Below are 13,028 nucleotides of genomic sequence, written 5' to 3' on the forward strand. Positions count from 1 at the left end.
AGGACAGTGATCTAGCCACCAGGCTACTTCCCTATAAAGAGACAGGGAGACAGAGTGAGGTGTTGGAGTTAAGGGTGATGGCTGGCCTCAGAACCAAGACGTCGTTTAAATTTGGGAAGTGGAAAATTCCTGCAAAGTAAAAAAAAAAAAAAAAAAAGATAATTTTTAACAGAATCATTATCAGAATTGGAGAGGAACTGGAGGACTTGGAAGTTATGGGGAAAGAAAAAGGTGCATCAGAACATGATAAAAAAAAAAGCCTATTAATTTTAAACTTCAGGTTCTGGTCACAACATAGAAATGCTGACTTTGAATAATTTTGTTTTTCCCTCTCAGGAGATTCAATATCCTAGATTAGCCAAAAAAATCCAACTGCTGCTAGAGGAAAGAGCACAGGACGGACTCCACAGACCCAGATTCCAGCACCAGCTCTGCCACTGGCCTGCTGAGTGACCAGGGCAAGTCACCTAGTGACCTCTCTTTGCCTCAGTTTCCTCATCTAAAAAATGGGGATAAAATACCTGTTCTTTCCCCTCTTGGACTTTGAGCCCCATGTTGGACAGGGGCTGAGTCTCGTCTGATAATCTTACATCTACCCTTGCACTCTGCACATCCTAAATGCTCAAAAAATATCATCATCATTCTTGTAATTACAAGTTAATCAAAACTGTTACGTTACGAAATGTAGATGTGACAGTGAACATTTTGGTGTAAGAGTCTACACTTTCCTCACCCGCAATGCATATTTCAAAACAATCGTCATATTTCAAAACAACAGAGAAGCAGCATGGTTCAGTGGAAAGCGCACGGGCTTTAGAGTCAGAGGTCCCGGGTTCAAATTCCAGCTCCGCCAACTGTCAGCTGTGTGACTTTGGGCAAGTCACTTAACTTTTCTGTGCCTCAGTTCCCTCATCTGTAAAATGGGGATTAAAACTGTGAGCCCCCCGTGGGACAACCTGATGACCTTGTAACCTCCCCAGCGCTTAGAACACTGCTTTGCACATAGTAAGTGCTTAACAAATCCCATCATCATTGTCATTTCACCTAAAACCGCCTTTCTGGATATTCGTCCATCGTTTCCCCTATTCTTATTTATTTTAATACGTCTCTCCCATTACACTATAAGCTTCTCGAAGGCAGGGACCATGGCTCCAACTTTAATGGTCTCACCCACAGGTTTAATACAGTGCTCCAGTAGGTGCTCCATAAATACCCCTCACTGTTAAGTACATCATTAACATTGACCAAAAGTCAACAGGAAGGTAGCAATGTTATTTCAGAAATCCTTTCCTGCCAGAAAGGAGTTCTAGAGTCCCCTGGGGCCACGGGGCCTTTCCAAAGGTTCTAGTTAATCGGCTACCAGGGTTGGGCCGATACCACTGGAGCTTGGCCCATGAAGAAATTCCCAGTATGTGGGTGCTGGTTTTCTCCCTCTCTCTTCTCTTCCCTCTTTCTTCCCTCCTGGCTCAAGCATCCTTGCTGAGGCCGATACACCCCCTTATTAAAAATCTTGCTTTGCAGCAAAAATACACTGGCCCCTTCAATGTTCTCTGGACCAAAGGAACATCTAAAATCCAGTTGGATCATCCCATGGCAGCTTTGGCCCAGAGTTCACTTTACATGCTGAAAGATGCTGGCCATAAATTTCACCTGAGAATACACCTCCCTCTGGACTTCTCATATTAAAGTCAGAAGCAGAAGTAGGAATGGAAACTGAATCCGGGCTGATCTCTTCTGAGAAGCAACCAGATTTAAACAAAATATTTTAATCCTCAAATAAAATAGCAAGGAAGTAACCCAAGACAATAGAACTTGGCTAAGGGCTTCGTGTGTAGGAAAAAAAATTGTCTACAAAGTGAAATCATTAATGAGAAGTCTTTCATTTCTCCTGCACTTTGGGCACAGATTATATTATATAAGGACTAGTATAACTTCTTGATCCACTAATTTCTATATTGCCTTCCATGCACAGGTATGTAAACATTAATGTGGCTAGAGAAAAGGTGATGTTACCTAAGACAAAAGATTCAGCAAACCAAGGAAGCCAAATGAAGGAGACATCTCTGTTCCCACCCATTCCCATCCCAGAAATTCTGTAGAAAGGACTTCTTAACATTAAATCATACCAAGCTATCACTGAAAGGAAACCACATCACAGTTCAGATTTGATCAGTAATGTTTATAAAAGTAGCCTCTGAAGATGAAAAATTCTGCAGATGACTACCCTTGGGTAAACTCTGCTTGGCCGAATGATCTGAAATCTATTTCACTAGGGAAACAAATCCAAAATTTTTTAAAAAAGGGTGTAGAATTGGGAAAAAAATATAGACTAATATAGACTAACAACACAGAGAAATATCACTTTCAGTTAAATGTAAGATTAAAGAACTAAGTCACCTCAGCAATGATGAATGTTTTAATTGGCCCAATTAAATATACTGATAATACTCTGGGGTGATACTATAACCTTAAGATTGTGGATTGCAATACACTATTAAACTGAATACACCCTCCAGAAGCCCAAACTAGGGCAATATAATATCACATTTTCTCAATGTTTAAAATTCTGGCTAGTGAAACTATCAGCCTTGCAGTCATCCAGGTCTCTTTTTACTGGTATGGGTTTAGATCATTGAATTTTTGTGCTGCAATTATTTTTAAAACTGCTTCTCCACACTTTTTTGTTTTTTTTTCATTGCAATGGGCTGATAGGCAAACCCCCAACAATCATGTCAAAACCAAAAAATAATTATCTATTTCTATTATTCTGGGATATGGGTGAGTTTTAAATCTTTTCTATTTCTAAATCATACAAATTGAGTAACCAAAAAAAGCCAATTTTTTTTTTACTCTCAAAACCAAAAAAGCCATAATGGAAACAAAACATGTCGCTATACACCGTGCTTGAAAAATCTTGGCTTTCTTTGGCACGACTCATCCCATCATTTACAACTACTCTACAAAAAAGGCTCGAGATCTGCTAACTGAAATTTTAAAATGAATTCCGTAGCCAGCTTTCCTGTTCAGCTAAAACGTTAGCAGGCAGAATGTGGAGGCATCGGACTTCTCCCTGTGCAAGTCTCCTACCACTAAAAGACCTCCCTAAAAGCACCCCTGACTCTCCCCCCCACAAAAGAGCTTTTAAGAGCATGGGGCAAAAAGGGAGCATGGATTTTTGACGGGGTGGGACTGAAAGACGGCAGACTTCAGGGACTGACTGACAGGAGGCTGCCATTTGGGGACCTTTTCAGCATTAATTACAAATTCTCAGATCTTGTCAGAGTCCTGGGACTGGGACGGATTAAGGGGGGCAGCTCAAACCACTAGAGAGGCAATTGCCTCCATTGTCCCCCTTGGGGTTGGTACCTATGAGATCAGTCCAGGCCATCCCCCTCGCCCCCCACCAACTTCTTCCCACATCATTCACTCAACCCAGTGACCCACGGCATGGTTAGGAGATTAGCCTCCGGGTATCTCTCCCCTGTAAAAGCTCTAATTTGCGAGTTTTATACTGACCTCATCTCTTTTCACCAAATACTTCCCACATAAAGTAACTTTTTCCATACATCTCCCATACAGGTTTGAGAAGCAGTGTGACCCAGTGGATGGAGCACGGGCTTGGGAGTCAGGAGGACCTGGGCTCTAGTCCTGGCTCTGCCACTTGTCTGCTGTGTGACCGTGGGCAAGTCACTTCACTTCTCTGGGTCTCAGTTACCTCGTCCATAAAATGGGGATTAAGACCGTGAGCTCCATGTGGGACAGGGACTGTGTCCAGCCTGACTGCCTTGAATCTACCCCAGCACTTAGCCTGGCACATGGTAAGTGCTTAATTAAAGCACTTACTTTAAAAAAAATTCCAACTGAATGCTTATACCAAAGTCAAACCCCCTCCAGAATGACACTAAAAAGGTGACCACTCCAAGAGTGATGTTCTTGGGTCCCTATTAAAGGCTGCCAAGATATACAGAAACATTTTTTTTAAAATTCCTAAACAGTTCTGTTACCAAGTAGTTAAATAGATTTAACATTTTTTTAGCAAGGAGATGAACAGGCTTCATGCCAGATCTTTTTTTTTTTTTAAAACTCCACTTTCACAAGTGTGGTGTGTTTTCACTTAACTCTCCAAAATGTAACACTAACTGATAAAGATTTTAAAACCAAGAACCAAATGCAACTTCACATATCCAAATGAAGAGTATCACACTGGAATTTGAAAGCGCTGAAGCTGGGCAGTGTAATAAACCCCAGACCTGATGACACAAAAAGCGTCACTATCATTTTGCAATTGGGAAGAACTTTCCTCTAGCATACATCAATTCAAGAGGGGTAATTTTCACCTCATTAATGGTGCATTCCGTCAGAAACCACGTTGTGATAACTGGTTGTAGTCATATTTCAAAAAGAAGTGTATTCTTATTTTAGACTAATTTTAATACAACAAGATATGGGTCAGAGGCTAGCTGGATCTGCCCGACCAATGTGAGGAGAAGGGCAGAGTAGATACCAGCTGATGAGTGTCCTACAGAGAGGCCTGGAAAGGGACTCAAAGTGGAGTTTTTGGTCTTGAATCCTCCGGCTGGGCTGTTTAATAGCAACTGGATAATGGTCCAATCTTCTCCTTCCCTTGGGCTGTGCGTATTACTATCATAAAAGTATTAACAGGGACCGGGTTTAATGGTGCACTCAGTGACACATCGGAATAGCGGATGGTCTGGAGGGAGCGATGAATGTCCCCTCGTGGCTGGACTGAAGGGTGGGGGCACCAGCATGGCAAGGAATCACCCACCGATGACAACATTGCTATTGGGATGGCTACACACCAAGGCCTGGCAGGCTAAACCCAGTCCTCCCAGCAGCTGATTTATGCCCTGAAGAATTCGGTGAAAATCCATGCTAATAATTCATTCATTCATTAGTATTTATTGAGCGCTTACTGTGTGCAGAACACTGTACTTAGCGCTTGGGGGATAATTGCTTAGGGTGTGCCGGTAGTAAGCGCTCAAGTAGATCAGAGCCAAGATCTACAGTACAAATATTATAGTCTTCATTGATTTTCTTTGCTCTCTGAAAACCAAGCTGTCATATCAGAACTGCAGAAATGCATATTGATGATAAAGTAAATGAGACAAATGAGAGAAAAGAGCTATAAACCCTCTTAACTGAAAGGTGTGGTGGTGACCTACACAATACGATTTAATGTTTCAGTTATAAATTACATTGAGATAACTTTCGGCTGCAATGCAAAATCCCCTTTTAAAGGGCAGAACTTGGACCATGGGGAAGTTCATTCATTACAAATATTTACAGCCAGATACTGGATCACGAGGACCAAAATAAAAGCTGCATTACACTCAAAAATACTAGTCCCTTTTCTAGGGACTTAATGGTACAAGACTAAAACTGCATTCCACCCCCACCTCTTCCAACCTGACGGATTTTCCTTCACAGCTTTTCCGGAAGGCCGCTACCCTGGACCATAATTTCCCATACTTTCCTCGGCTGCCCAAACTCTTTTCCAAAAATGTCATTCTCAACGCCTCAAAAACCTCCAGTGGCTACCCATTCCTCTCATCACCTGTTGTTGGCCTTCGGACAGTTCTCTCCTACTTATCCTCTTCTCCCACTACACCCCCCCTCCCTCCCAGCCCAGCTCCCTCTCAAACTAACCCTACTATTATCTATCCTGACCCTAATTTCTTCCTCACGTCCCTCAAACTTCCTGGAATGCTCTGCCCTTCAGATCCTAAACACCCCGGCTCCCCCCATTTTCAAAGCCCTTCTGAAATCCCATTTCTTCCAGGAGACCTTCCCCAATTAATTTCTAATCCCTGCATTTATATCCCCTTACTGCCTGCTCAACACTTCTGTATCACCTAAGAACTTAAGTCCTCGAAACCTAAGCGCTCAATCTGCACTACCGATGAGGTTCCGAATTCAATCAGTTACCCGGATACTTAAAATGTATGCCCACAAAAGAACTCTACGGTTAACGAAGTAAAGCTGGGTAAGCTAAGACAGGTGAAATAGAGCCGATGATTTCTTTTTCTATCATGAGGGGAATCTGCAGAGTACTCAATAGTAGCACTGTTTTAATACCTTTAGGGGGAATTTAGTACTAAGCCACCGTCACCTACGCTTCCCTTACTAAGAAATGTCATCTGGCCAAAATGAAATATCTTCATGATGAAAAGGAGGAAGACTCACAAGAGGTAGATCTATTTGAAGTAAAAAGTCCAACCTGACTGCCTAGTCAGCCGCAGATATGGGTCACTTGCTCACCAGTGGGCAAGAACCACATGATGTCAGGTGACCTAATTCTGGGGCCCTTGGTCTCAGCAGTCATTTTCCAACCACTGAGCCAACGGTCCCCAACTGTGGGCCCTGCAGCTCGCCATCAAAGCCCACTCCCACCCCCAGATTCTATTACCGAACCCCAATTCTAGCTCTTGGGAAAAGAAAAAGGCAAATAAAACAGCTAGCAGGCATGACTTGAAAGACCGAAACAGGAGTGTGGACCTCTGTTTCTATTTCCAGCTTGGCCCTCAGCTTGCTGCTAGGACAGAAGGAATGCCACAATGAATCAGAACAATGACCCACCTAGCCCAGCATTCAGTCTTCAAACAACTAGCTGGTGGCAGTCCCTAGAATCCTTCCTCCGGAGTTAGAACGCTATTGGAAAAGCAGCACGGCTTAGTGGCAAGAACCCGGGCTTAGGAATCAAAGGACATGGGTTCTAATCCTGGCTCCGCCATTTGTCTGCTGTGTGACCTTCGGCAAGCCACTTTACTTCTCTGTGCCTCCGTTACCTCATCTGTAAAAGGGGGAATTAAGACTGTGAGCCCCACGTGGGACAACCTGATTATCTTGTATCTACCCCAGTGCTTAGACCAGTGTTTGGCACATAATAAGCGCTTAAATACCATCATCATTACCATAATTATTGCTCTTCTAACATTTCTTAGCTTTCCCCCGGATTTAGTTTTCATGGGGATGGGGAGCCTACTCCCCAAGTTCTTTGGCATGTTGTGGACCCTAAATTTAAAAAAAAAATGAGTGAAAAGCTGGTAGATAGGCTTACAGTGCTCTATTAAATGGCTTAAGCATTTCATAAATACTATTTCTACTCCTAAAATCAAAGAGGTAATTATGTCATCTTTTTTTTTCCCCCAAAGTATTGGAAAGGTAGAGCAGTGGAAGGGTACACAGCACCAAATACCAGTGAGCACAGAGTCCTAGGATACACAGAAACTTCCCGCATCACTGGGAAGGGAGGCCTTCCACAAGGCTGCTCTTTCTGGGTAGTCCCCAGCCGTGTGTTCGTAGCCAGATCATCTTTAAGGGACTCACAAACCTTCACATTATCTACCAAACCAGAGTGCGGACAAACGCTACTTCCAAAAACCCACTTTTTCTCTCACTGCTCTAAGGGGAGGATATTCCCTGTGGACGTGACCTCTATGGGACCCAACACATGGAGTAATTTTATTTAACAACTTGGCACTTTTGTCGAAAAGTAAGAAACTTATGAAAGTAACAAGAAAACCAAAAGTCTACAGGTAGTCTGAAAATTTGCAGTATGGGTCCTTGCGTCCACATAAATAGTGACTCTTAAAAACCATTTAGACCCTCTGATAGGGAAACTCTAGAAGCAACAGACTTTTAAGCTTTAGGGCCGCTTTATTTGTCAATAGCAACTCACTTCAAAATCCCCCATTTATCGAAGAATGGGAATGGAATTGTTGACATTAACACAAACCTAGCCATCATGCCCAATTTCCCTACCAAAAAGATGAACTTTTTTGACAAGGTAATATATAATATGCCCTTTTCTTCATACAAATTCTTGGATGAAATGGACCATATAGTAGACAAGTGCTACAAAAAAATATAACCTGTACTAAAAGAAGCATCTATACACCCTAACTAGATGAGAATGACACTACGGTAAATTTCTTCCAGAAAGGCAATTTTAAACACAAACGTTAGACACCCCCAAACCTCGGCCTGAATTTCGGGTGAGTTACATTGAAATGTGTGACTAGCTCGATACTCTGGCACAATCTTAATTGCCCAACCATGTTTCTGGCCACCTTTCTTTTATAGCATTTTCTGACTAATTTAACTAGACCGATATTTTTCAACCATTAATTATTCTTCCCCTCCCCCAATCCCTTTGTATGTCTGCTGAGGCAATAATGCATACTGTAGATTTCTAAGGCATTTTGAATGCTTAATGCCTACATTAAAGAAAATTCAGGATCGCTTACCTTGATTTTATTAATACAGTCCCTATCATTTACCAGTTTCCAGTCATATGAATGACAAATGAACTCTAGGAAGTGATGCTTTACCATTAGGGGGAAACAAAAGGGAAAAATACACACAATGGACTCCGGTAGGGCTTACAAACTTTGATAAACATTTGGGTACTGTACATGCAAAAAAAAAAAAGAATCCTCAATTGTAACGAACAAAAATTAATGACATTCAAATACTTAAGGCAGCAGGGAAAGGAAAACTGATAGGGAAAATGACGGGAAAGTCAAAAATTGATTTTTTATTGTTTTTTAAATGTTACTGAATAATCCGGTTTTAAGACTGAACTGAGAAAACTGAAAGCCAAAACAATTCATTCTCTGTTACCAAAGAATAAAGAAATACTTTTTACATGAAATGCATGTACTGTGAATGCACTGCCATGGCCTCAAATCCTTTCAAACCCATCCAAAAAACACAAGGGGCACCAGCTCTCAACGTACAGCCTTATAATTCATTCATTCACTCGTATTTATGGGGCGCTTACTGTGTGCAGGGCACTGTACTAAGCGCTTGGAAAGTACAATTCGGCAACAGATAGAGACAATCTCTACCCAACAACGGGTCGCAGTCTAGAAGGGGGAGACAGACGACAAAACAAGTAGACAGGCATCAAGAGCATTATAATAAATGAAACCTCCAATGCCAATTTATTCTGCAGACTTGGCTGTAAGAGCTAAAAAAAATAAAACATACTGAAGTCATTCCGAACGAAAATACTCATAAAGGCCCTCTACTTATCCAAAATCGTCTGGATGACTATTAGAAGTGTCAACTGAACATGCATATACGGCTTAAAAATTTGATAAAGTAAAACGTAGCACTCTGAAGAAAAAAAAAACACCACCCAACTTTTCAGTCTTCCTTTCCAATGTTGCACTCTTCCAAAAGGGCACAAAAGAAACGCATCTGAGGACTTAAGCAACGCTTTAAAATGAAGGGTGGTTGTCTTCGTGTGAATGCATGCATTCACACATGTATGCGGGAACACATGTATCTGTACATATGAGCAGTCACTCACCCACCCCATTCTCTCTCCCCCTCTTTAACACACACACACACACACACACACACACTTTTCCTTCCTTCTTTGCAGATTAAGTAATGGTGGAAGCCTCATTAAATCCTCCACCTCGCCTTAAATGAAATGCAAAGAAACTACACACATCCTTCTCAACGGCAGCTTTCAAAGAAGAAATCTCAGCGCAGGTTCCAAGCCCTTAGACTCTCTCTCCCCAATCCCTGAGCGTTACCAAACTGGATTTAGGATTCTAAAAAAGCGACAGGGAAAAAGCACAGATATACAGATGTACTTTGATATAAACATATGCCCGTATAAAGTCCCCAACAAACCTTCTCAACCTCAAAAGCGGACAATGCCAAAAAGGTACCAATCAACCAAATTCTGGGGATGCACGAAAGTACCAAACTCTCCAGAGGAGGACGGTAATTAAATCAAAGAAAGGAACCAAGAATGGAGGAAGACCGCCTCTTCCCGGCCCCGATCTTGGATGAAGAAACCTCTTTTGCAAGCCCATATTCCTATTTTGTGAAGACTCAAGTATAATAGGCCCCGCATTCAGGGGTCAAAATCCCCCAACACCCCCAAAAAAGATAAAACCCGTGAATGGGGTCCCTTCCCCCCACCACTCCGTCCTGAACAATGAAAGGGACAGGCTTTCGTTGCAAACTTTAAATGTATAAAGTTTACAAGTTTAACATTATATATATACATATATATATAATGGTAAAGGCACTTAGACTGTAGCCCTTCTCTGCAAATGACCCCTTTACTTGAAGAGATAAACCTAGCTGGAAGACACCACAGGACGTACTGTTGAGCACAAATGCGAGCAATTTAACAATTTCTTTTTTCTCCTCAGTACCTGGAGGGTCCATTTCAATATAAAATATCAGTTCCGTGGAATAGGGCATCATCACCTCCCTCCAGTCTGCGTCATCGCGGTCCATATTCCACACTGTATTGTACATCGCGGGGCCAGGAGCAGGTCGTTGGGAAACAAGAGAATAGATACTTTTGGGGGATAGAAAAAAAAAATTTGAAAAAATAGAATTCTGTCTTTTCAAAAGTCCCCTCCGGAAACGTATGCGAGGCTTCGGAACAGTCACTACTGGTGGTAAGGAGGGGGGTGGTGGTGATCTTCCCCTCTGACCGGGGAAACAATAAAAAATGATAATAAAAACCCAAACTTTCCGTCCAAAGGGTTTGCTCCTCGGAGGGGGAAAAAGGGAGCGGATTTGGGGGGTGGGGGGAGTGAGGTGTCAAAAAGAAATTAAGGGCCGGCTGCCTGGAAGGTTGGTCTTTAGAAAAGGCACTTTGTGTGTGTGTCCTTTTAAAAAGCCGCAGGGGCTGGGGAGAAGAGGGAAGGGGAATTGGGTGGGAAAACTGTGGTGGTTGAAGTTTCGGGGGAGGAAGGGATCCCTCCCCGGAGGGATGGGGAGCTGGGATGTCGACGTCCCGACGCCGAATCCTCCTCTGCCCTCGAGCCCCCGTGCCCGGGCCTTTTTAAGGGCGCGGAGGGGACGGGCGAGACCAACGCGCCTCCACCATCCGGGGGGGGTCCAAAGACAACGGTCGCATCCATCCCCCGCTATCTCCAGGATGATGGGTCCCAGTACGGATGGGACTGATTTAACTTGTTGTTTAGTTGGGATTGGTAGAGGAAAGGGGGCTTCCCCCCGCCCTGTCCCTGAATTAATCCAACCTCGCCCCCCCGTGTCCCCCCGAGAGGGTCGGAGGGGTGGTACGGGCCGGAGGCGCACGCGCGCCGAGGGGAGGGGCGGATTGGCTTAGCCCCGTTGCCGGAGCCGGAGCCTGCGTCTTTTGTCTGCCTGGTTCCTCGGAGGGGGCGCCGGGCGCCTGCGCGCCCGCTCCGGCCAATCAGGAGGCAGCGGGCGCCGGGCGGGCGGCAGCTGATTGGCTGGCTCCCGGTTACTAAGCGGGACAAAAGGCAGGATTGGGGGGCGGAGGGGGGGGCGAAGAAAGCGGCCGTTGGTGACGGGCCGGGCTGCGTTCGGGAGGCGCGCGCTGCCCGGAGACAGCCCGGGCGGACCGACGGGGGGGGAGGGGGAGGGAGCAGCCCTCCTTCTGCCCAGAGACCGACCGGCCTGAGGGGCGGGGAAAGAAGCGAAGACACACTTGCCCTGCCTTCCCACAACCTCCTTTCTTACACTCCAGAGAGACGGGGAGGGGGGAAAAGATGGATGAGGGGGAGAAAAAGGATGGATAAGGGGGGGAAACGGATGGATGGGGGGGGAAAGGATGGATGGGGGGGGGGGAGATGGACGAGGGACCAACGGGCCAAACCTCCTTTCTTACACTCCAGCGAGACGGGGGGATGGAAGGATGGATAAGAGGGGGAGAAAAAGGATGGATAAAGGGGGGGAAGGATGGATGAGGGGGAGAAAAAGGATGGATGGGGGGAAAAGGATGGATGGGGGGGCATGATGGACGAGGGACCAACGGGCCAAATCTTTCTTACACTCCAGCGAGACAGGGGAAAAAAGATGGAGGTGGGGGGAGATGGATGAGGGGGAGAAAAAGGATGGATAAGGGGGGGAAAAGATGGATGTGGGGGGAAGGATGGACGAGGGACCAACGGGCCAAACCTCCTTTCTTACACTCCAGCGAGACGGGGGGGGAAAAAGATGGATGGGGGGGGGGGGGGGGATGGATAAGGGGGGAAAAGATGGGCGAGGGGGAGAAAAAGGATGGATGGGGGGGGGGAGATGGACGAGGGACCAACGGGCCAAACCTCCTTTCTCACACTCCAGCGAGACGGGGGGATGGAAGGATGGATAAGAGGGGGAAGATGGATGAGGGGGAGAAAAAGGATGGATAAGGGGGGGAAAGGATGGATGAGGGGGAGAAAAAGGATGGATGGGGGGGCATGATGGACGAGGAACCAACGGGCCAAATCTTTCTTACACTCCAGCGAGACAGGGGAAAAAAGATGGGGGGGGGGAGATGGATGAGGGGGAGAAAAAGGATGGATAAGGGGGGGAAAAGATGGATGGGGGGGGGAAGGATGGACGAGGGACCAACGGGCCAAACCTCCTTTCTTACACTCCAGCGAGACGGGGGGGAAAAAGATGGATGGGGGGGGGGGGATGGATAAGGGGGGAAAAGATGGACGAGGGGGAGGAAAAGGATGGATGGGGGGGAAAAGGATGGGGGGGGGGGGAGATGGACGAGGGACCAACGGGCCAAACCTCCTTTCTTACACTCCAGCAAGACGGGGGGATAAAAGATGGATAAGCCGGGGGGAAGGATGGATGAGGGGGAGAAAAAGGATGGATAAGGGGGGGAAAGGATGGATGAGGGGGAGAAAAAGGATGGATGGGGGGGGCATGATGGACGAGGGACCAACGGGCCAAATCTTTCTTACACTCCAGCGAGACAGGGGAAAAAAGATGGATGGGGGGGGGATATGGATGAGGGGGAGAAAAAGGATGGATAAGGGGGGGGGGAAGATGGATGGGGGGGGAAGGATGGACGAGGGACCAACGGGCCAAACCTCCTTTCTTACACTCCAGCGAGACGGGGGGAAAAAAGATGGATGGGGGCGGGGGGATGGATAAGGGGGGGAAAAGATGGACGAGGGGGAGAAAAAGGATGGATGGGGGGGGAAAAGGATGGAGGGGGGGGGGAGATGGACGAGGGACCAACGGGCCAAACCTCCTTTCTTACA

General features: G+C 45.7%; 1 protein-coding gene across 3 annotated transcripts in view; it reads right to left on the minus strand.

Annotated features, from left to right (window-relative positions):
• LOC119939968 (phosphatidylinositol 3-kinase regulatory subunit gamma) overlaps positions 1-13,028 on the minus strand; it is a 117,785-nt gene that overhangs the window by 24,534 nt on the left and 80,223 nt on the right. Inside the window, exon 1 of one of the 3 annotated variants that reach the window (XM_038760017.1) lies at positions 10,203-10,798. The exons of the other annotated variants lie outside the window; for them this stretch is intronic. Coding sequence (XP_038615945.1) covers positions 10,203-10,308 — 106 coding nt within the window. The 5' untranslated portion in view covers positions 10,309-10,798. Of the gene's footprint in view, positions 1-10,202; positions 10,799-13,028 lie in introns of those variants that run through there. 3 annotated transcript variants of the gene reach the window in all.

This window comes from Tachyglossus aculeatus, chromosome 18 (genome assembly GCF_015852505.1).
Source record: "Tachyglossus aculeatus isolate mTacAcu1 chromosome 18, mTacAcu1.pri, whole genome shotgun sequence".
Lineage (NCBI taxonomy): Eukaryota > Metazoa > Chordata > Mammalia > Monotremata > Tachyglossidae > Tachyglossus > Tachyglossus aculeatus.